The 23,505-nt window shown below is 50.0% G+C and overlaps 1 protein-coding gene across 1 annotated transcript in view; it reads left to right on the forward strand.

The window, feature by feature from the left end:
* Dhcr24 (24-dehydrocholesterol reductase) overlaps window positions 1-21,837 on the forward strand; it is a 27,308-nt gene extending 5,471 nt beyond the window's left edge. Inside the window, exons 3-9 of the mRNA XM_052176891.1 lie at window positions 5,265-5,370; window positions 6,056-6,174; window positions 7,535-7,798; window positions 12,389-12,532; window positions 18,656-18,853; window positions 19,178-19,356; window positions 19,441-21,837. Of these exons, the coding sequence (XP_052032851.1) occupies window positions 5,265-5,370; window positions 6,056-6,174; window positions 7,535-7,798; window positions 12,389-12,532; window positions 18,656-18,853; window positions 19,178-19,356; window positions 19,441-19,594 (1,164 nt within the window). The 3' untranslated portion in view covers window positions 19,595-21,837. The remainder of the gene's footprint in view (window positions 1-5,264; window positions 5,371-6,055; window positions 6,175-7,534; window positions 7,799-12,388; window positions 12,533-18,655; window positions 18,854-19,177; window positions 19,357-19,440) is intronic.
* Window positions 21,838-23,505: the final 1,668 nt, after the last annotated feature.

Genomic DNA, 23,505 nt, shown 5'->3' on the forward strand with positions numbered 1-23,505 from the left:
TGAGTAGTGTGTGCCTGCCACCGCCTCATATTGCTGAACCTGCTGTAGCCGGTCTTGATTTCGCCCATTTTCATGGTGTGGCGGAGCAGCGTCTCCTTGTTACCACTGAAGAAGACTCTGGCCACCCTTTCGCACCTACCAGCCTCTGGCATGTTGTCTTTGGGGAGGCCCATTCATATTTTTTGCTAATTTTTTGAAATCCAAATCATTCCATGTTGTCTCCTAGCCCATGGCTTGTCTTTTGAAAACCAGAATTTTACCACCCATGTGGGGAGTGTGGTGGTCAGAAGACGGCTGTGGGAATACGTTCTCTCCTTCCATGTTACAGGGTCAGGATCAAACTCAGGTGTCAGGCTTGGTGACAAGTGTCTATCGAGCCATGTCACCCTCCCTAAAATATTTCTTGATTTCCCTCTTGCCTTAGGTTATTACAAGGATGGTTAGTTTCCAAATATTTAGCAAGATCTCTCTTTTTTTTAGATTTATTTGTTTATTTTATGTAAGTACACTGTAGCTGTCTTCAGACATTCCAGAAGAGGGCGTCAGATCTCGTTATGGATGTTTGTGAGCCACCATGTGGTTGCTGGGATTTGAACTCAGGACCTTCGGAAGAACAGTCAGTGCTCTAAACTACTGAGCTATCTCTCCAGTCCCTGCTTTCAACTTTTTAAGGAGAAAAAAAAGACAAGTTAATGGTTTGTGTTTGTGCTTGAGTGTGTGCGTGTGTGTGTGTGTGTGTGTGCATGTGCGTGCATGTGTGTGTATGTGTTTGTGCTTGAGTGTGTGCATGCATGTGTGTGTGCGCATGTGTCTGTGTGTTTGTGCTTGAGTGTGAGTCCATTTGCGTGTGTGTGTGTGTGTGTGTGTGTGTGTGTACGTACACTCACATGAATGAACTGTTTGGGAGTGACAAATGTTGTCTAGATGTCATTGCTCATCGACTTGTCCAACTCTGTCTTTGCAGCGCTGTCACTTCCCTCTGGTACTAGGCATAACCAGCATGCTTGTTTTAAATGTCCTTTTGATTAACTCCTTTTTGTTTTTCATTATGAAAAGATGTCTCATCCTTCTACCTGCTTCGTGCTCTCAGATGCTGGGATGATATGTGTGACCACTGCATCTCGAAGATTACCTTTTTAAAAAGACTTAGTCATAGTACTTGTTCTGAAATCTACTCAGTCTCATAGTGGTTACACTAGTGTTACTAGACTAACTGTGGCATGATGTGTATTTTTTAAATATTTACTCTTGACCTAACAAAACGTGTTTCTTTTACAGGCAAGACCCAGTTACCCAGTTGGGTCTGGCTTTTTTTTTTTTTTTTATGTTATGTATGTGAGTATATGGTAGCTGCCTGCATACACACCAGAAAAAGGTATCAGGTCTCTTTACGGATAGTTATGAGCCACCATGTGGTTGCTGGGAATTGAACTCAGGACCTCTGGAAGAGCAGTCAGTGCTCTTAACCACTGAGCCATCTCTCCAGCCCCTCTCTGTGTTTTAATTGAGGTTGTGAGACATTTGCATCTACTGTGCTTACTTGGTGTGACGGCCTGAGTCTGTCACGTGTTCTCTTTGTGCGTTTGTTGCTTGTTCCTTTTTCTTGCCTGTGTTCTCATCTTAGTGAGTCTGTGCTAGTGTCCTGTCTGGCATCCTTCTATAGCTCTGCCTGGGGCTTCCAGTATACATTTTCCTCTTAGCAATGACGTTAGCTCACTTCACACACGGGGTAAAGATCTTAGGACGTTATATTTATTTCCACTTCCTTCCTCCCATCCTTTCTACTACTGTGTACATTTTTCTTAGGTCCACACTGTATTATATCATTATTTTAATGACCAGTTGCCTATTAAAGGAATTTAAATATAAGAAACATCTGTTTGTCTGTAGAATTAGTCTTTTCATTCTGTCCTAGAGATTTACAGTTGTCCATTGTTTGTATTTTGCTCAAAGGACCTCCTAACATTTCTTGTGTACATCACAGTATATGCATTCTTTTGGTACTTTAAAGAAGTTATTCCACTGCCTTTGTTCTGAGAAGAACTCTGTCAGGGGTTTTTGTTTAATGTATTTTATTTTTATTTCTGTGTCTGTGTATGCACACATGTGTGTGAGTCTCCAAAGAGGCCAGAGGAGGGCATCAGATCCTGGAGTTACGGTGGTTGTAAGTCACTGAACATGGATGCTGGAAATTAAATTCATAGCTGACTTGAGCACAACAGAGGCCGGTGGAGCTCTGAGGTCAAGGCCAGCCAGGGCTGCACAGAAAGTCTGGAAAAAACAGGAAAGGTATATTTAGGAAAACTGAGGAGGAGGAAGACGAGAAAGAAGGAGGAAGAGGCGGAGGGAGGGAGGGAGGAAGAATAGCAGCCTCGTAATAGGATTTTCCTCCTCTCTTTTCAGCTGTTTTCTTAATCACTGGGTTTGAGCGATTTAATTATGAAAGTTTTTCGTACAGTTTTCTTCATAATTCTCGGCTTTAAATTTTGTAAGTTTCTCATTGTAGAAACTTTAAGGGCCTTTTTTTTTCTCTGCCTCCTTTTTCTCTCCTTTGGGGACTGCTATTACAGGTGTATTAGGCCTCTTTACCTTGTTCAAGTTATTTCTCTTGTCTGTGATGCCCAGTTTTCGGTTAGTCCAGTCCACTGTATCTTTCATTTCAGACACTGGGTCTTGCTAGTATTTTTGTGTATGTGTGTATGTATGTATGTAGGTAGGTAGGTATGGAGGTGGATGAGTGGATAGGTGGGTGGGTAGGTAGGTAGGTGGGTGGGTGGGTGGGTAGGTAGGTAGGTGGGTAGGTAGGTAGGTAGGTATGTAGGGAGGTCGGTAGGTGGGTAGGTAGGGAGGTAGGTAGATAGGTATTAGGTGCAGATGCCGATGCTGTGGCACACATGGGGAGGTCAGAGAACCATTTTCAAAAGTCTGGATTTCTGGAGATTGACCTCAGATCTTCCATCTTGCAAGGCAAGTTTTTTTTATTCGAGAGCCCTCTTGCTGTCCCTGAAGTTTAACTCTTTGAATAAGGAGACTCCAGTTGATGTCCCTGATTGCTAATTCTATTGTCTGTCAGTTAGTTCTAGGTCTGTCTGTCTTGGTGGATTTTTCTCATCATTATGGGCCGTATTTTCCTGCCTCTTTGCATGCCTGTAACTTATAACTGGACTGTTGGGGCATTCTGCCCTTTTCCTAAGGGCTGTTGGCTATTGCATTCCAACGTGTCTTGAGGCTATATTTCCAGGAGGCGACTAAATTCCTTGGAAACAATTTGATCTGTTGGGTCTTGATTTTTTTTTTTTAAAATGAACCAGAGTACCATTTAATCTGGATTAATTGTTCCCTGCTACTGAGGCAAGTCATTCTCAGGACCTGCCCAAGACCACACGAGTCAATTTTTCCAGGCTGGCTCATGGGAATGGGTACTATGTCCTGCCCTGGATAACCTCCTGATGTCTTTACCTGTAACCTTCCCTTCCGGCTGGGTTGCCTGGCCTCAGCCTCAGGCAGTGGCTGAATTTGTCATACCAGTCCATACCTGAATACTCTGAGGCGCTCTTTGCAGTTCTTCCAAGTATATTCCTCTCTGGGCTCTGGGCAGAACTGTATTATCATACCTGTGCTGACAACTCTTTTCTGATTGGTCCTCTGGAGTTCTGGGCTTCTGCAAATCATGATACAGGCTCCGCCCAGGTTTCCCTCACTCTGGGCAGATGTGGGTAATCTCAGAGCTTGCCTAGTTTGTCTGTCTCTCAGGTCTCTCAAGTATGGGAGACTGTTGTGGCCTGTGTCTGCATTCTTGAAAACTCCTGTTCCGTGTATTTTACTCTGCTTTTTTTTTCTTCTCACAGCAGATAACTCTGGTCCTTAGTACTCTGTCTCTGCATGTAGATATGCCTGTGATTGCTCACTAGTGTCTGTGAAAAATCAGTTTTACAGAAAGCCTTAATAATAAAGGATGATGTTCACAGTTTAATGCTAATTTTTGTTTATTTTTGTTTTATGTGTGTGAACGTTTTGACTTCATGTATATTTGTGTGCCGTGCCCAAAGAAGCCAGAGAAGGGTGTTAGATCCCCTGGAACTGGGTGGTTATGGGCCTCTATGTAGGCACTGGGAACTGAATTCAGGTCCTTGTGCAAGAAGTGTGTACTCTCAACTGCTGTGTGGGCCATCTCACCAGCTCCTTGTGCTAAATATTTTAAGATCTGCTTGTGTGGTTTGCATGTGTGTGTGCCTGTTTGCATGTATGTTGATGTACATACATGTGCTGGTGTGTGTGTGTGTGCATAATTGTAGAGGTCAGAGGTTAAGTTGGGTGTTTTCTTTACTTGCTCTCCACTATATATATTGAGGCAAGGGTTTCTCACCTGAGTCCAGAGCTCGTAGGGTTGGCAGGTCTAGGTAGTCAGCTTGCTCTAAGGATCCGGGTTCCGCCTCTCATGCACTGGGCAGGTTGTCACACCCAGGCATTTGCATGGGTGCTGGAATCTGAACATCTATCCAAGTACCTGTGCTATCCACTGAGTGGTCCCCGTCTCTAATGCTAATTTCTTTTCATGTCTATGGGTGTTTTGCCTACACACGTGCTTGTGTATCCCTTGCATGCTTGGTGCCTGCAGAGGCCAGAAGAGAGCATCTGACCTTTTGAACTGTAGTTACAGAGGGTTGTGAGCTGCCGCGTGCATGCAGGGATCAAACCCAGGTCTTTGGGAGGAGTATCCGGACCTCTTAACTGCTGAGCCATCTTTCCAACCCCCCTCTAGTGCTAAATATTTAGTATGTGTATGTGTGGGTTTGTACTAGTGTGTATGGCTGTTGTGTCAAAGCATACGAAAGAGCAGCACAGACATATGGGAACGCAAGGCAGATCTGCTTCAGGACTGTCGCTGTAAGTGAAGCGCCAAGCGGGTGATTGATGTCTTCTCCCTCGTCTTTGCTATAAATGCCAAATTAATATTTCTCCTATAATCTAGGGAGATTAACTGAACATTTGTTATGTGCTGGTATTACAAGTGTGTGTGACCACACCCAGCTGTAGTGTGTGTAACCACACCCAGCTGTTATGAGATCTTCTAGAAGATGGCATGCAACATTAGTGGACTCAGAACCAGAGATCATTTTCTCTGTAATTAAAGGCAGGACAGTGTTCTGGAAAGGTCCATAGAGACTGTAGAGGACTCTCCAGCCTGAGTGCTTGGGAAGGCTGAGAGGACACTGCGCAGGCTTTTTCGTTTCCCTCAGACCCAGCCTCTCTTCTGTCTACAGATTGTACGAGTGGAGCCCTTGGTGTCTATGGGTCAAGTGACAGCTTTGCTGAACTCCATTGGCTGGACCCTGCCTGTGTTACCTGAGCTTGACGACCTCACAGTGGGTGAGTACTCCGTGTTCACAGCAGGATCACGGCAGAGGAATACAGGCATCCTTCCATAGGGCGGCTCTTCTTCAGGCTGTCTGCTTTCCTGTTTGGGTCAGAAATGTCCGTGCCCCATCTCTGAGTGGTTCAGATATTCTGATTCCATCGGCTTCCTTGTGACTGTCCATCATTCCAGTTACACCACACTCAAACACAGAATGAGTCTGGTCCCTCTCTTGTAGCGTCCGCGACCACCAGAGCTCTTATCTGGGGTCAGCACCTTCCCATAGGTCATAGCTCCTGCCACCCAGTAACCTCTCTTCCTTAGAGTTCCTCTTAAAGTGGCTTCAGACACATATTTTTTTTTTCAGGAGGGGGGGGGGGTTCTGTGTAGCCCTGGCTGTCTAGAACTCCCTCTGTAAACCAGGCTGGCTTTAAACTCACAGAGATCCCCCTGCCTCTACCTCCTGAGTGCTAGGATTAAAGGCGTCAGCCACTACTGTCTGGCCACACACAGAATTTTTTTTAACCTCTAAGCCTGGTCAGAGGTGAGGGTGGTGACCATCTCACTCCTTTCCTCAACAACCTCTCACTCCTGCTCCTCAAACTGATTGATGGCGAATGCCCTATCTTAGCAGCCCCATTCCCGCCAGCCCCACCCAGCACACCATGGCTTTCCCTGCTGACACGCATGTCTCTGCAGGGGGCCTAATCATGGGCACAGGCATCGAGTCATCGTCCCACAAGTATGGCCTGTTCCAACACATCTGCACTGCCTACGAGCTGATCCTGGCGGACGGCAGCTTTGTGCGCTGCACACCGGTGAGTTCAGAGAGGAGTCTGGGGACCAACCGTGGAGTCGTGGAGTCGGGGAGGAAGCTCTCCTTGGGCTGTACTTAGCCGAGCTTAGGCACTGCTAAGAACACGTCTTATGTTTACGTTCTTCACCAATCTATGAGTGAGTACTAAGATTACCCAGAGTCAGATGGGAAGCTAAAGCACAGAGAAAGGTTAATAACCTGCCCAGGGTCACACAGAGTAAATCCTACACCGCTAAGACTTAAACGTCAGTAATTGGGTTCAAGGTGTGTACATCACAGCCACTAGAAGAGAGCCCGGCAAAGGATGGCTAGCTCAGGAGTTCAGGTCTGAGATAAAAAGACCCCAGTCAGCCAGGAACTAAGACATGGGCTCAGTACATCTTCACACAGACTCACCTGAGCCCTGTCTGTTCATTATCAGGAGAAGAAAGAGGAAGGTGGGCTTCTCTGAGGCCGGTCTCTCCTCTGAGAGCTGTGTGAACTGGAGGAGGAAGGTGCTGGGACTGGGGGGAGCATAGAGCAGGGTGCAGTTCTGGCAGTTCGTGCTGCTGTGCTCTGGACAGCTCACTGGGACAGTGAGCTGAGCTAGTAGCCCAGGGCCTGGGTTGGTTGACAGATCCCTGCTGTGCCTGAGGCTTCTGCTGCCTTCCTCAGAACACCCTTGTCTAGTCCTCTGTCTCACTACCCCCATCCTGCCTGCCACCAGGGCAAAGTATGTTAATAACACTGGCACACCACTAGCCTATTCGTAAACTAGCCCGAGGCTGGACTTTTTTTTTTTTTTGAAAAGGGGCTCTTTTTAGACATAAAGAATCTAACTTAGAATAGCCAACGGACACTGCATCAGATTTGGGAGATCCTACCTGAGCCCAGTTGGTGCAGCTGACTCTCCAGGGAGCCTTGACTGAGACAGGTCAACTCGCGTGCCTATGTGAGTAATGTCAAATGTGCTCAGTGTCCTGCCGGACTCTGAGTAGGGTAAAGTGAACCAGGACAGGTATTGTTACTTTTAGTGCCTGTTCATGCCTCCTGGCTACCCTGACTCCAGTAGGAATCCAGCTCATGTACCCTGCACTGTGCCCTCCTTGTCCCCTCAGTCCTCCCTCTGGGGTCTCTGGGCAGTTCTGGTCATGACCTTGCTGTGTGGTTCAGGGCCTAGGCCTTGGCAGCAGGAAGTGGGTGCTGTTTAGCTGAGTGTCCCTGATACAGGGAGCAGTAGGAGGTTAAACATGAAGTAGGAATTGCAGAGGGAAGATTGAGTACAGGCGATAGCAACAGGCGGGGACTCCAGTCTGGGCCCTATGCCCCCTCACTGACCGTCGGAGGGCCAGCTCTCAGCCTGTGCCAACTCTCTCTCACAGTCTGAAAACTCAGACCTGTTCTATGCCGTACCCTGGTCCTGTGGGACCCTGGGCTTCCTGGTGGCTGCTGAGATCCGCATCATCCCTGCCAAGAAGTACATCAAGCTGCGGTTTGAGCCAGTGCGGGGCCTGGAGGCCATCTGTGAAAAATTCACCCATGAGTCCCAGCGGCTGGAGAACCACTTCGTGGAAGGGTTGCTGTACTCCCTAGATGAGGCTGTCATCATGACAGGGGTCATGACGGATGACGTAGAGCCCAGCAAGGTAGGCCAGGGGAAGAAAGGTGGGCGGGGGCTTCGTGTGGCGTGGTCCCCCGGGATGAAGGCAACAGGCTCCCCTCAGATGTGAGCAGCCACAAGAGGCCTGTCTCCTCCTCTCATAGACAAAGCCTGTTGTCTAATGACAGCCCATGTCATAGATGAGGAAACTGATGCTGCAAGGGCCAGTTTAAATTTCTACAAGGTGGCAGAGCCAGGACAGTAATTGCCTTGACATTTCCTCCAGAGCAAATGGTCACACCCTCAGCTTTCTCCATGCAATGTCTAATGTTTTATTAACATCTTAATTACATATAACAAGTGAGTAATGTTTTAATCTTTATTCGTTTTCAGACAGGGTTACCAACTAGCTCACGCTGTCCTGGAGCTCACTGTGTAGTCCAGGCTAACCTCCAACTTAGAACGATCATCTTGCTTTAGTCTCTTGAGTGTGAGTTCTGGAATTATTGGTGTGAATCACTGTAATGTTTTTGGGGTTGTTCTGGATTTTTCATTGGTTAGTTTCTGTTTTTGTGTCAGGCAGTCTCACTGTGTAGTCCTGGCTGGTCTAGATCTTACTATGTAAACCTGGCTGTCCTCAAACTCAGAGAACCACCTGCCTCTGCCTACCAAGTGCTGGGATTAGAAGCCTGTGCCACAATACCCAGCAACCAAGTAATTTTTTTTTTAAAAAAGGATTTTTATTTATTTAATGTATATGAGTACACAGTAGCTGTCTTCAGACACCCCAGAAGAGGGCATCGGATCTCATTACAGATGGTTCTGAGCTACCATGTGGTTGCTGGGAATTGAACTCAGGATCTCTGGAAGAGCAGTCAGTGTTCTTAACCTCTGTGCCATCTCTCCAGCCCAATCAAATGATTTTTAATGGCAGGGTTCTGTTCTTTTTTCCTCCATTCAGACAGGATTTGTGCTTATCGTAAGAGACCCAGAAGTATAAAGAAATAAACGTCCCACCCACACATGTGACCCAAAATAGTCCCTCATTTATCTCCCCCTCATGCAGAAAACCTCTTTCAAATTGTTAAATTATGAACTAGGATGTCGGTGTTGAGCGTGCAGGCAAGCTAAGGAGCCTCCCTTCACCCCGGATAATCACGTCCGCAGTTCTCTCTGCGTCGATCAGTGTCCGTGGTTGTGCATGGCCCGGCTTTGTCCAATCCAAGCCACTTGGTTGTGTGTAAATACTTGGCCTGAGCCATTATTCCCGATAAGCACTTACTTCTCTGAAGATGTAAGACTCTCTTCTGGTCCTTTCCTGCCTGTCTGTTTATGAATGAAAAGGTGTGAGCACCCGAAATGTGTGTGAGAGAACACACAGCCCTCAGTGGGGCAGCCGTGTGCGCGCCTGCGTCCAGCCTCAGGCTTCCCCCGCCTCGCTTGCCAGCTGTGGAGAGTATCACACTTTGATTTTTGCCAATCTGATAAGGTTAAAAATAGTCCCTCTTTGTTGTGTAGCTCTCTTGTTACTTTTGAGGTTGAACACATCTTTACAGAGTTTTCTAGCTTGGCTGCCCTCACCTGTGATTGTCTCTTCAAATTTGCCTTGTTTAAGTGGGTAAGCGTTGTCCTGAGCTGTGTCACCTTCGTCAACGTAATGCCCGCAGAGCAGCGCACTGAGCAAATGCCCTGTCTGTCCTTAGTTGGCAGTTTAACTTGCTTCTAGTTTTATTTTTATTTAATTAGCAAAGCAGCGAGGAAACTTGTCCTTCAGCAAAGTATTGGCATCCCTTAAGGCTCTTGGTCTATACCTCAGGGCTCTCAAGATGGCTCTGTAGATACTTCCCACCCAGGCTGACCACCTAAATTTGATCCCCAGGACCTTCGTGACAGAGGGGAAGAACTAACTCCCACAAGTTGTCCTCTGTTACACACAAACACAGACACACATACACACCAAATAAAATTTTTGTTCAGTTGAAACGGAGAGCTAGAGGTTTAGCCCTGTAGCTGCGTGCTGACCTGATGCAAATGAGGCTCTAGCTTCAGTAAAATATATTTGAAAAAGACTCAAAAATCATGGGGAACAATCCCTTCTTCATATTAGGAAATGAGACCCAGTCAGAGACAGAGACTCCTGGAGATGCCCAGCCAGCCTAGGGGTTTACATTCTTGTCTTTGGCTTCGGGGTCACATGGGTCCCTGAGCAGAAGCATCTAGAGCTTAGTGTCCATGGCATTGATTCCTGCAGGACACATGTCTGGACGAGGGCGTCCAGGAGCGTTAATAGCAGCAGCTGCAGAGTTGAAGTGTTCTAGCTCTCTCCAGCCTCAAGCCTAGCCGTTGTGAGCCCCCCACTCCTAATCACCTAAGGGGTATCTGGTCCAGAGGTATTGCAGCTTCTCTAGGGCATTTCCTTAGAGACTGTCCACAGGGGAGGGTAGGTCAAGAGACGCCACCTACTGTTACTGAAATAACTTCAATGTAGTCTGAGATTAGATGCCATCAGCATGGTGACTGCTTAAAAGGATTTGCTTAGCTCCCAAAGTGTTTCGGTCCCCGTACCTCCTGAGGAGGGAACCAAAGGTCCCAAGACCTTTGCAGGAGCTCTTACAAGCCAAGTGGTAGAAAAGACCAGAGGAGCCGGGAGGTGGTGGCGCACACCTGTAATCCCAGCACTCTGGGAGACAGAGGCAGGCGGATTTCTGAGTTCAAGGTCAGCCTGGTATGCAGAGTGAGTTCCAGGACAGCCAGGGCTACACAGAGAAACCCTGTTTCAAAAAAAGCAAAATCCAAAAAAACTAAAACAAAAAACCAGAGGCCAGAGAGTCTTGCCATTTGGCCTAGCACATAAGATAAGACCAGGACACCAAGTGCAAGTAGAGTTGGGACAGGAGGGTAGTAGATACTGTCAGATGGGCCGAGCATCCCAGTTTAAAAGCCAGCCAAGCACGGTGAAGGGTGACGGGTGAGGGGTGAGGCTCCCTTTGAGGATGGAACCCACTTGAGACCAGGCCAGAGGTGGCTTTCCGTGGCTGTGTTGAAGCCAGCGTGAGCCTCTGCAGTGGCCTGGGTTCCCAGCTGCTCCGTGTCCTGAGTGATGGTTGGCTGGCTTCTTCCAGTTTCTGGGCTTCTCTGGTACCGTGTGCTTCCTGATGAGCTTGGACCCAGACACCCCAAGTTTCGGCTTAATTACCCAGTAGCTGCCACTGCCTGGCAGGTGGCCTGGCCCACACTGCCTTAGATCAAGTTGCTTCATCTGCCGCTGGTTTCGGTCCCCTTCTGTTACCTCTGTCCAGAGAGAAGCCAGCTTGGGCAAACAGACTCTTATATACAACTGTCTTGCACTTGTGCAAAACCACGGCTCCCACTCTCCTCCCCACAGAGGGGCCTGCCAGCAAAGGAGCCTCCACAAGAGGGTGGTACCCAGAGGAGTCCCAGGTGCCTGCTGCAGAGGGAAAGACCATCAGGAGGCCAAGGAACAGATGTTGTAGGCCACGCCCATGCTAGGTGTGCCCTCTGCTATGTGTTTGACCTACACAGCCATTCCAGTCAGCAGTGTCTCCATCTTGCCATATAGAAAGTAGGCTCACAGGCTAATCATAGGATCAGCCTCGTGGCTTATACATGGGAAAAGCAGAATGGCATGTAGAACAGTATAGTGTGTAATATGGTCTTAATTTGGGCTTTACTGTTTTACTTTGTTTTTGACAGAGCCAAAGCCCTGAGCGTGTGTGTGTGTGTGTGTGTGTGTGTGTGTGTGTGTGTGTGTGTGTGTGTGTATGTGTGTGTGTGTGTGTGTGTGTGTGTGTGTGTGTGTGATAGAGAATGTATATATTTTATTGATAATTCACACTCACAGAAAACAGGGTTAGAGAGTAGCCTGCACCTGTATGGCTAGGCCATATTTGGCCCAGCCTCCCAAGCCTAGAAGCCACTCTCTTCCCGAGAACCTGCCCAGAATTCAGTTCAGAGGAGTGGGGGCTGAGGGCTGAGCAGCTAGGTCATCTTGGCACCCGGCAGATCAAGGCCTGACCCTCTGAGGTCTGTGAGGCCACTGTGTCATTTAGGCATTGGGGGACATTAACCACCTGGGACATCCCCTCCAGGAGAGGGAAAATACAGGGAAAATGCTGAGCTCAGAGGGCTGGTGCCAGGCCGAGTAACAGCAGCAAAGTGCCGTGGTTGGCTGGAGCTGGAGCCGTGGGTCATAGTCAGGGTTGGCCGCGCTGGCTCAGGAAGGGCAGCAGGGAGCTAACCTGGGCAGAGCCCTGAATTATCACTGACCCCGAGAACACTGACTTCTAATCAGGCCCTGAGCAACTAACCTCCTCAGCCTTCCTGAGCCAGCTGCATAGCACATACATATACATACATATACATAAACATAAACATACATATACATACATATAACATGTACATGCATAGTACAGCTCTGTGGTTCCCTGAGTGTCTGCTCTCTGCGGGAGAGTCCCTGCTGTGCCCAACCCGCCAGGCTTTGAAGACTCTCCAAGGCCACAATTGACACGCACGTCAGAGCCTTGCAAAGGCCAAGCGTCTTAGACAGCGGCTGGATCACTGTTGTTCCCCAGCGGTTCCTCTGTGGCCTGATCACAATGCCCTCTTGTCATTTCAGCTGAATAGCATTGGCAATTACTACAAGCCGTGGTTCTTCAAGCATGTGGAGAACTACCTGAAGACAAACCGAGAGGGCCTGGAGTACATTCCCCTGAGGCACTATTACCACCGACACACGCGCAGCATCTTCTGGGAGCTCCAGGTGAGGCTTGGCTCTCTCGGGCCCTGGCAGGGACAGCAGCCATTCACATTGTGGCCACAGTTCTGTCTCTCTGGGGAAGGAAATGGCCTCGTTCTTATGGTCCAGCAGACCACTTGCTGTGTTTTAGGCTGGGGACAGCCGGCTGCAGGGAGAAGGCTTTCACCGTTGACACTGAGAGTGGGCCTTACTTTGGAAAAGGTAGACCTTTATCTTCCTGGAAGCGTTACTATCGCTGAGCAGAGGGACTCTAGCTCTGTGTGGGGCTAAAATAGGAGGAGGAAAGGCTGTGCAAAAGGAGGAGGGAGAGTCAAGTTGAGTCTTGAGGTGAGCATAAGTCTGTCATTATTTTGTAGGGATGACTGGACAGGTCAGAACCTTAGGAGATGGTGTGTGAGGTGGCACCTGGACTTGAGCACAGGCCACAGAAAACCTCCAGGAGAGTCTCTGGGCAGCGGAACAGCCGTGGCAGGCCACGAGCATTAACTAGTGTCTGGTGCGTAGTTCAGGGTGCTCAGTGCACACGGAGCTGTGTAGCTTCACCTCCATAGGGTCCCAGATGGATTCTTTGTACCATAAGGAAACCCACTGTGTAAGTAAGCATTTTGTGCATTCTTTAGGAGACACACAACACACACAAACACACACATACACTCACAGGAAGTGGGGAATGGCAGTCGTGTCTTAACTGGTGGAGGTCCTGCCACCCTGCCTCCCAGTCATTATGATGTTTACATTTTGCCTGGTAGCATCCTGGTCTTCCTTCCTACCCAGTACTTACTCTCTAATTTGTAAGCTATCATTATTACAGTCACCCTTAGATGTGCAGTGGTGCCCCAGAGGGTGTAGCTCCTTATTGACCCCTTCCTATTGAGCATTGTCAAGTGCTTATGGGCCATTTGTGGGGTCTTTGGTTGGTTTTTTTAGTCCATTTATTCATTTTTGGTGTGTGTGTGTGTGTGTGTGTGTGTGTGTGTGTGTGTGTATGGGTAAAACATACATGTACCATGATGGACATGTGGAGGTCAGAGGACAACTTACAAAAATCAATTCTCTACCTGTGGGTTCCAGGGATTAAACTCAACTCACTGGGCCTGGCTGCGAGCGCCTTTATCCCCCAGGCCATCTCAGGAGCCTCTTTGTTCATTTGTCTTGGGCTGTTCGTGTTTTGTTGTTGACGTGTCTGTGTTTTTCACGTACTTAAACATCTTCACACAAGATACTAAACCATCAGCAGATTCATGATTTACAAATATTTCTCCCATCCCGTCCCTTGCTTTTCATGGTTTTGGCCTCGTGTGATGATGTATGCACATGCTTTTCCTGTAAATGACTGTTTTTATCCAATGTCCCAAGTGTCATACTTAGGAATGTATTAACAAGTAGTCGGGCGGTGGTGGCGCACGCCTTTAATCCTAGCACTTGGGAGGCAGAGGCAGGCAGATTTCTGAGTTCGAGGCCAGCCTGGTCTACAGAGTGAGTTCCAGGACAGCCAGGTCTACACAGAGAAACCCTGTCTCGAAAAAAAAAAAACAAAAAGTAACAATAGAAACAAAATAAAAACAAAAAAAGGAATGTATTACCAAATGCAAGATCATGAAGATTCTCTCTCCATCCGCCAATCTGTGCCTGCCTCCGGGAGCTTCAAGGTTGGAACTCTTTCACGGTTGAACATTTTGCACCTACTGTGCAAGCAAGAGTCAGCTGCAGTCTCCTGAGCTGGATCTGTCTGAAACACAGCTAGGTCGCTGAGCTAGAGCCGCGGTACAGAATGAGGTCACACGCAGCCAGAGGCTGGGTCACATGGCTCCTTGTAGGTCAAGTGAGAACGGAATGCTTTATTGTAGGAGCAAGGAACTCAGTGGGGCTTGGAGCAGGAAGGTGATGTGTCCTACTTTTTTATTTTTAAAGATTATCCTTGGTAGCTGGATGGAGAGTTGGGTAGGTTGGGGGCTGAGTGGTCATGGAAGAGGAGATGAAAGATTTCTGTTGTCTGGGAAGCAAGGGAGACGAAATGTAGCCTGCGGCCCAGGAAGGACTGACTTACTGAACCAACCTACAAGATTGCCAGACAGATTGGCATGTGGTCAAGGCTGGAGACCCAAGAACTAGGTAGGAGAGGTCCCCTAGCTATGACATGAAGCTGGGAGGTGGGTGGAAACAGCACACGGTGACAGGCACTGGAAATTCTGCCCAGAGCATATCTACTCCATTGGGAATGCAAGTAGGGCCCTGAATTGGTAGCCAGTCAACTATGTGTTTGAGGACCAGAGGGTCTCAGCAGAGGTAGAGGCCATGTGTTTAAATATGGGCATGTGACAGAGAAATGTTTTTGAATTTGTAGGGGGAGATGTTTTGTGTTTGAGATAAGGTCTCTCATAGCCCACGATGGTCTTTATGTAACTGAGACTAACCTTTCTCTTCCTGTACCCACCCCAGATGCTAAGCACATAGGCCTGCTCAGCCACAACTGGCCTTTTTTTTTTTTTTCTGGCAAATGGTATTTAAATAATATATAGTAGGTGCATAAAAAGGCCTAGCCCTGGGTGCTGTACAGCCCTGGGCAGGAGGAGCCAGCGGAAGAGAAGGTACCCTTAACCATAGCCCAGTAAAGACCTTCCCGAAAGGGTTGGGTGCTAAGTGAGTTGAAGGGATAGAGTGAGTGTTGAATAGCTGGGCTGGCAGACCGATGGCAGAGGCTACTTCTAACGGGACAGACAGACCCAGGGGACGGGACAGACAGACCCGGGGGGACGGGGGCCGGAGCTGAGGAGGGAGCTAAGAAAGACTCGTTTCTGATGGTTTTCAGAAGAAATGCCATCATGGTTATGTGTCATGGGGCTGATGAGGGAATGATCTGTGGGGTGTGACTGTTTTGAACAGTGGGATGGAGCCTTGGTGGCCTCTTAGCGGCATGCGAAGGAGGGAACGGGCACTTGAAGTTGGGGACAGCTGGGAGGTGGGAAGTTGAGGGCGTTCCCTTCTGGTTGCCTGTAATTTCCCGATGAAATCAGAAGTAGGAATTTCAGCCAGGGGATGGCCACAGCTTGCGAGGGGTGACATGCAAATGGTCCTTTAGATAATAGGAAGTTCATTGTCTGGGAATGACCACGAGATTCAGCCTCCTGAAACTGTCAAGGCCAGAGTGTGACTGTGGGTTTTCACACTGTGAAAGTGACACCAGGTGGGTAGAGCCAGCCACCTCTAGGGGAGGTTGGACGATAGGAACTGTGAAGTAGATAAATATAGACACTAATCGTCTGAGGCTCCGGAACATTCTTAAAGGACCAGCTAGCTGATATTTTAAGCTCTTTTCCTCCCGCATCTGAGCTCTGCTGCTGAGATAATCCCATGTGGTCCAACTGGCTCAGGGAAAAGATATACTGGGACTGGTTTGGCTCCGAGGTTGGATCACCATGGTGACAGTGCTGTCTGAGATATGACCTAAGAGCTGTAGCTCAAGCTCTGAAAGATACGACTTCTGGAAAATAAAGGCAAACCAGGCTGGGGAGGTGGGGTACCAAAGTGTGGGTGGATCACATCTGTGAGTATTAAAACCACCAAGTATGAGTGCAAAGGGAGGCAGAGGTGGTCCTGGACTCAGTAAGGCAGAGCTGCAGCCTTCCAGGGTGCCGTGAGGAGATACAGTGGCCTGTGCCTCAGTGATGAGGGCCACGAATGTGAGGTGAGGGGAGCTGTGACTGGGTGAGAGGGTGGGGCCATGGTCCGGGCCTCATTGAGAGGTGCCATGAAGTAGGGCAGGCAGATTGCAGAGGGCGTGGGAGGGTGATGGATGGATGGAGATGGATGGAGAAGCCCTTGCTCCTGACTATAGGCCGCCTGAGCTGCATCACCGCAGAGCGGTGGCCTCCCCCATGACAGATCACCAAGAGAGACTCTGCAGACTCTGCCGCGTGCCTACTGCGTCATGATTTCCAGTTACTCCTGCCACACCCCATGTGTCAGCTCCACGTGTCGTTTAGTCGAATCCGCTCCAGTTGAGGGGTGCTGAGCCCCCAGTCTCAGGAGGAGAAATTTTAAACCACTTCAGTCTGTGCTCAAAATGAGGCTTGCCTTGTCTTTGTGCTGTTAAGTGAGCACTGTCCCTAACCCACCTCCATTTACAGGCAGGAACTGAAGAACAGGTGCTTAAACCTGTGTGTGCTTACCTGGGGTTGACACTAGAACAGCCAGGCCGTAGGGAAACCGGGCTGGGCTGCCGGAGAGGCTGCGCTGTTGCTCACACGATTTCAGGTGAGCAAGGTTTCAGCTGGCCCACAGGAGCGCCAGGCAGGGCTGGCCTTCAGAATAGTGTGCCCTTTGAGATCCGTGGACTTTGCCCACACCTCTGCCCCTAGACCTGGTCTTTCTCCCCTCCTCCTTGCCTGATGAAGGAACTCCCTTCTGTCCTGGGTGGTTTCCTGAGAAGGAACACAGTTCTGAATGACCCTGGGGAAGTGGGTGGAACTTCCTACTAGGTGGAGTTATAGACATTTACAGAAGCTGAGACCTTTCTGATAAAGAACACACACACACACAATTTCAGAATGCAAGCACCTCGCTGCAGGACACCATCCTTCCATTGCCACCTTCTTCACCTTCCTCCCTGTGGAAAATGGCTTAAAGATACCCACAATGTTTAATCTAGGGTTGTCCGTGTCCAGGAACTTAACATCGGATGTATATGTTGATGGACAAAGACATGTGCCGAGGATCTTTATTGATAATCTTTGAATAATCTAAGTGTTCGCGAATGTAGAGCTGCTTAAATAAATGGTTCTACATCTGTGCGGGCTATGGGAGTGGATGGAGAGGTGGTTTGTGGGATATTCAGTCCCTTCCGGTACTCTTCTGTCCTCCTAGCCAGACAGAAGCCATAGACATGAAGATGAGCGACGTGGCTAGCACGGCTCGCATTGCTATGTTCTGATGCACAGCACACAACAGTGGGAGCCGAACGGCTGGTTAAACTCTGTCTGCTGTGTGGATCAGACAGATAGATGGACAGTGGACAGGTGCCCTCAGAGGAGAGCCCTGATGCCAGGGATGCGTGGGTGGTGCCGCTGGGCTTTTAGCAGTTGGCACATATTGCTGCTTTGGGCTCCCATTCTGGGAGAACCTTCGGAAGCTCCCTCTGCCTCTGTCCTAGCTCCACTGCTGTCTAGAGTCCTGTCTGTACCCTACACTCTGGGAGGAGTGAGTGTCTTAGTTAGGGTTTCCATCTCTATAAAGAGACACCGTGACCAAGGCCACTCTTATAAAGGACAACATTTATTTAATTGGGACTGGTTTACAAGTTCAGAGGTTCAGTTCATTATCATCAAGGTGGAAGTGAGGCAGTTTCCAGGCAGGCATGGTGCTGGAGAAGGAGCTGAGAGTTCTACATCTTTATCCAAAGGAAGCCAGGAGCAGACTGTCTCCCACGTGGCTTGGAGGAGGGTCTCAAAGCCCACCCCCAACCCCAATGACACACTTCCTCCAGTAAGGCCACACCTATTCCAACATCGCCACACTTCCTAATATTGCCACTCTCTGGGCCTAGCATATTCAAAATGTTGTGAGCTAGGGAGCTAAGGGTGTGGGGAGGAAGAAGCAGCGAGGCCCAAGGCATTAGAGACATCTGCCCATGAGGATCTCAGGAAGACCAGGGGAAGCGGGTGCATGAGTGGTTGGCTGTTTACAAACTAACTGGTAGCCTCTGGGAGCTAGGCTCTGTCCACCTGGTGAGAGCCATCCTTGCTGCAGACCTTAGAAAAATTGTTAAAGCTCTCTAAGAATTCCTCTCTTCAGTGGACAACATCCACTTGGCAAATATTTATGGGATGCCAACCGTTTTGACTCCCTCTTGAGAGCGGGAATGATAGTCCCCTTATTGTGCTCTTGGCACTGGTCGCAGTGTCTGTTTGTCTAGAATGTCACTTTTCACAGATAGAGAAGCTGAGCTCAGAGAAGCTATGTAACTAGCCCAAGGCCATTATAGTTGGTAAATGTGCGAAATGGACTCAAACCCAGATCCATCCGGTAAAGTGCTAGGTCTCCTCCTGTAAAGAGGGGCTTGCACCCTGGAGTTACTTGTCCCTAGTGGACCTGGCCCCGCCTCCTTCCCATCCCGTCTCTGTCTTTTAGGACATCATCCCTTTTGGCAACAACCCCATCTTCCGCTACCTCTTTGGCTGGATGGTGCCTCCCAAGATCTCCCTCCTGAAGCTCACCCAGGGCGAGACTCTGCGCAAACTGTATGAGCAGCACCACGTGGTTCAGGACATGCTGGTGCCCATGAAATGCCTGCCTCAGGCCCTGCGCACCTTCCAAAATGACATCCACGTAAGCTGAGTGACCGGGCGGGCATGGTCCCAGGGAACCCAGGCCTTCTCCCTAGAGCTGTGTCACCCACCCATCTTTGTGTATCTGCCCTCTGGGTCTTGGTTTCTCCAAGTTCACAATTAGGGGTCTTGGCCCACTCGGACTGTAGTGTCCTGATAAGCTGGGAGTGTCTGGCAGGGCTGGAGTGGGAGCTGGAGCTGGGAGCATTTGGGAGCCTCTAGTGGGGTGCAGAGTCAAAGATCCCCTTTGCGGGATGTGGGTGAACTAGCTCTGTCTGCCACCTTCTGGGAAAAGACGGGCCGACCTGTTTCTCTGACCTCTCAGGTCTACCCCATCTGGCTGTGCCCGTTCATCCTGCCCAGCCAGCCGGGACTTGTGCATCCCAAGGGAGACGAGGCTGAGCTCTACGTGGACATCGGGGCATACGGGGAGCCGCGCGTGAAGCACTTCGAGGCCAGGTCCTGCATGAGGCAGCTGGAGAAATTTGTGCGCAGTGTGCACGGGTGAGTGGCCCAGGGTTTGGAGACACAGGGGTCCCTCACCCACCTTGTCCACCCTCACCTCTGCACTCCTTCCCTCCCACGCAGGTTCCAGATGTTATACGCCGATTGCTATATGAACCGCGAGGAATTCTGGGAGATGTTCGATGGCTCCTTGTACCACAAGCTGCGAAAGCAGCTTGGCTGCCAGGACGCCTTCCCTGAGGTGTACGACAAGATCTGCAAGGCCGCCAGGCACTGAGCAGGGCACCAGGGAGCCAGATGCTTGGGAAGGGACTCGCTCGCTCGCTCGCACCAGCTTCTTTGCTTTCCCAGATTTCAGAAAGAAACCCCTCCAAATCCCCGAGGCAGCCCGGCGGCCTCCAGGGCAGCTCCGGCAAGCAGAAGCACGTGGGAGTTGGAGTCTGACAGACCTAAGTCCCAGTCCCAGGTTAGCCACTTACTAGCTGTGTGACTGACTCTGGGCTAGTCACCTGACCCCTGTGTGCCCCGCGTTCATCTGTGAAAGGAGGTAGAAATCCCTACCTACTCGATGTCACCCACACAAAGGGCCTGTCGCGTGGGAGGGGCTGCGTAAGTGGGAGCTAGCACCGCTGCTTCCGTGCAACCTCACACCTGGCTCGTGCTGTGGATTCCACAGCTGAGTCCAGACAGGCTCCCCACAGGTCACCTCTGCACGGGTTTGGCTGACTCCGTGAAGGGGGTGGATGCCTTGGAGTTCCGCCTGCATAGCCTGCATCAGCCCCAAAAGGGCAAAGGAGGGTCCGCCCTCCACTTGGTCTCAGGGGCAGGAGGGCATCTGATTGGCAGGCAGGCTCAGGATGTGCTGTGCCAAAGCCAGGTCTACTCCAAAGTACTCTCTGCCATCTTCGGACTGTCCTGCCCCTGCTTCCGTGTGCTCAGGCTACCCCAGCCATCGCTGAGCCCACTCAGGACTGCTCCTCGAACACAGACAAGATGGGAGCCTAGCCTTCCTGGGCTTTCCCTTCTTGGCTCCCACCATCCAGGCCTCCTCTAGCGTCCACTGAGTCACAATGGGCGCACATGCTCATGACTGTGTCACACAGGGGTGGTTCCCACACAGAGTGAGAAAGGGGCATCCGCCCTGTTGCTACTGTGAGGACCCCTCCCTGGGGTTGGAAAGATAGCATCCAGGGTCACTCATCCCCCCTCCCCATTTTGTTCCCCCTCCCCTGGCTCTAGTTAATTTCAGTGCCTTACAAATCCTAAGCTCAGAGAAAGCTCCATTTCCGTTCCGAGGGAGGGGCCTCCGAGGTCCTTCTGCCTTGTTAGTGAAGTGTGGTTGGTTGTACAGGCCCCACCTTCAGAACCGCCTGGCCCAGCTGAAAACCCAGAGTCTGAGGGGGAGGATCAAGTTCTGGAAGGAAAGCCAGAACTTAAGAGCTGAGCTGGTCACAGGCTCCCCTACCCTGCCACCCCCAAGTCACGTCAGAACAAAGAGCTCCTGAAGCCCTTCTAGTTGGGAGGGCATAAACGGTCCAGGTGGTGGTTAGGGGCCGTCCATCAGTGGCCCTCCCTGCCACCACCAGGCCAGCTCCCGGGCCGCTTTCGTTTATCTGGACCCTTAGAGTCATATTTTAGCTGAAGGATGCTCACTGATGCCACTGAGGACTTGGGATACTGCACAGTGCCACCGTGTCCTATGAAGGCCGGTGCACCAGGGCGGTGGGAAGGCAGAACCACCTCATCCATTTGGCCTGAGAAGGACATCACCTCACTTTGCTGTCTGGGCAGCATGCGTTCCTGGCATGGGCTCTCCTAGTGGTCCGTGTGCATCCCGCGCTCGCTCGCAGACTGATGACCCTGCTTGCTGCAGATGAATGGTCCATGCGAGCTAGTTTAGTTAGTGTGATATAAGGCGCCGTCACCCTCCAGTCAAGCCTCCATCCCAAAGCAACCAGGGCTGTGGCAGTGATGCCAGCAACCCGTGTCACCCAAAATAACCAAAATCCAGCCCTCCACAGACACGCCCCAGGACCTGGGGAGGGAAGGGATTTTGTGTCACATTAGCCTCAAGTTAGCGTTTGGCTCCACTAGTTATCTTGCCCGAAAAGTGGTCGTCTTCCAAGCCTGGTGTTCGGGGTCCCAGCCTTGTCTTACAGCCTGTCCTGTCATTGTCCAACCACACAGTGGCTTGGCGGAGTCACTTTGCTGCTATGGGACAGGGGGTGCGGGAAGCCAACGCAGGCCTCTTCCCCTCCATGGCTCTGGTTTCTTGGCTGCATGGTTCTCTGTAAATTCAGTTGTGGCCAATGTGGCTAGAAAGCTGAATTGACTGTTACTGAAAGGGAACGGGGATGGGTGTGGCTGTGTGACGTGTGATTTTTTTTTTTTAATTTGGTCATGGGGACCGAGGAGAAGGCATGAATCCCCCTGTGCAGCCTCAGGCACTGTGCCTACTCTCTGGAACAAGTCCCCGTGGCTCTGGGGCCACCACTTCTGTAAAATAAAGTATGGCCTGGACGCTAGTCTCTTGTCATTTTTTATTCAGAGGATCAGTGTGGAGTCAAGCTAGGACACAGCAGCACCTGGTGCCACTCAGCTCTGAGCTCCGATGTCCTGTCTGAACACGAGCGCCCACAGACCCGGGCTAAAACCACGCGGGAAGCGGGCAGCAGATGGGGTTCTGTCATTCCCATGAAGAAATGGTGGCAGCTCAGGAGGGCGGCCTCTTGTCCTGGCTTTGTCACTTGGTTTTGACCAACTAATTTTGATAAGCTTACTGCTCCGGTGTAGACTTCCTCATCTAAAAACTGAAGGACAGGGGCTGTGATGGCACACGCCTTTAATCCCAGCACTTGGAAGGCAGAGGCAAGAGGATTTCTGAGTTCAAGACCAGCCTGGTCTACAGAGTGAGTTCCAGGACAGCCAGGGCTACACAGAGAAACCCTGTCTCAAAAAACGATACAAAGCAAAAAAGGGCTGAACAACTAACTACCTCTCCACCGGAACATAACGCCTTGCACAGCACACTGCCGTCTTCCTGTCAGCCAGATTCGTCCTCGGGATTAACTGGGTTATTTGTCCGTGAATGTGAACAGAAATACTTCAGCTCTGGCTCTTCCCCCAGCTGTGGAAAGCTGGGTACAAATGCCAGAGGGCAGGGTCAGGAAACCCTCCATTGGAAAGAGCTGGGTCTCGCTGAATCGGCAGAGAACTGCTCACCAGCCCCGGGTTATTACTAAAGCGAGTGAAAAACGCCTGTTTGGATTGAGCTGCTATAGACGTGTGTTTTTTAATAGTTTGGCTCGCTCCAGGTGCCTTCGGGCCTATGAGGCTTAAATGCCCAGAGACTAACTCAATAAATGTTGCACAAATGTGTACATGATGGGCATTTTGCTAGAACCTGTCATTTTCATTCTGAAGCTGGCTTCAAGGAACCTTTTAGGAAGTCCCTTCTCTGATCTTATAAGTTGTAATTTAACTCTGTAGTATTTATTCCCTCTGCTGGCCAGCATTCTTTCTGTAACAAAGTACCTGAGATGATTAGTTGATCGAGAGGAGAGCTTTATTTCAGCTCTAAGTTCTAGAGGCTCCAGTCCATGATCAGCTGGACCTGTATAGTGGTGGCTGGGTGTGGTAGAGGGAATGGTCACAACCAGGGAGAAGAGAGAAAACGGAGTTGGCAGTCCTTCAGTACCCTCTGCAGGCATGTCTCCAGTGATCCGAAGACCTCCTACTCTGCCCTTCCCAATAGAACTAGCCATTGACACCAGGCCTTTGGAGACATCCCAAGCTCAAACTACCATCAAAATAGCTTTTGCACTTCAGTTACATTTGGACGAGTCTTCACCACATGGTGTCTTCAGTTCTCGGTCTTGTAACCAAGGAAAGGAAGCAGGCATTTTGGTGAGACACCGTAGCCAGAAGCAACTTGGGGGAAGAAAGGGTTTCTTTCACTCACACTTCCATGCAACACTTCATCCAAAGCAGTCAGAGCAGGGACAGGTAGAATGTGGAGGCAGATGCAGAGGGAGCTGACGCAGGGGCTATGGAGGAGTGCTGCTCACTGGCTTGCTCATCGTGGCTTGCTAAACCTGTTAGAGAACCCAGGACCACCAGCCCAGAGGTGGCACCACCCACAACGGGCTGAGCCCTCCTCCATTAATCATTGAGAAAGTGCCTTACAGC

The sequence above is a fragment of the Apodemus sylvaticus genome, chromosome 3 (genome assembly GCF_947179515.1).
Source record: "Apodemus sylvaticus chromosome 3, mApoSyl1.1, whole genome shotgun sequence".
Classification (NCBI taxonomy): Eukaryota; Metazoa; Chordata; class Mammalia; order Rodentia; family Muridae; genus Apodemus; species Apodemus sylvaticus.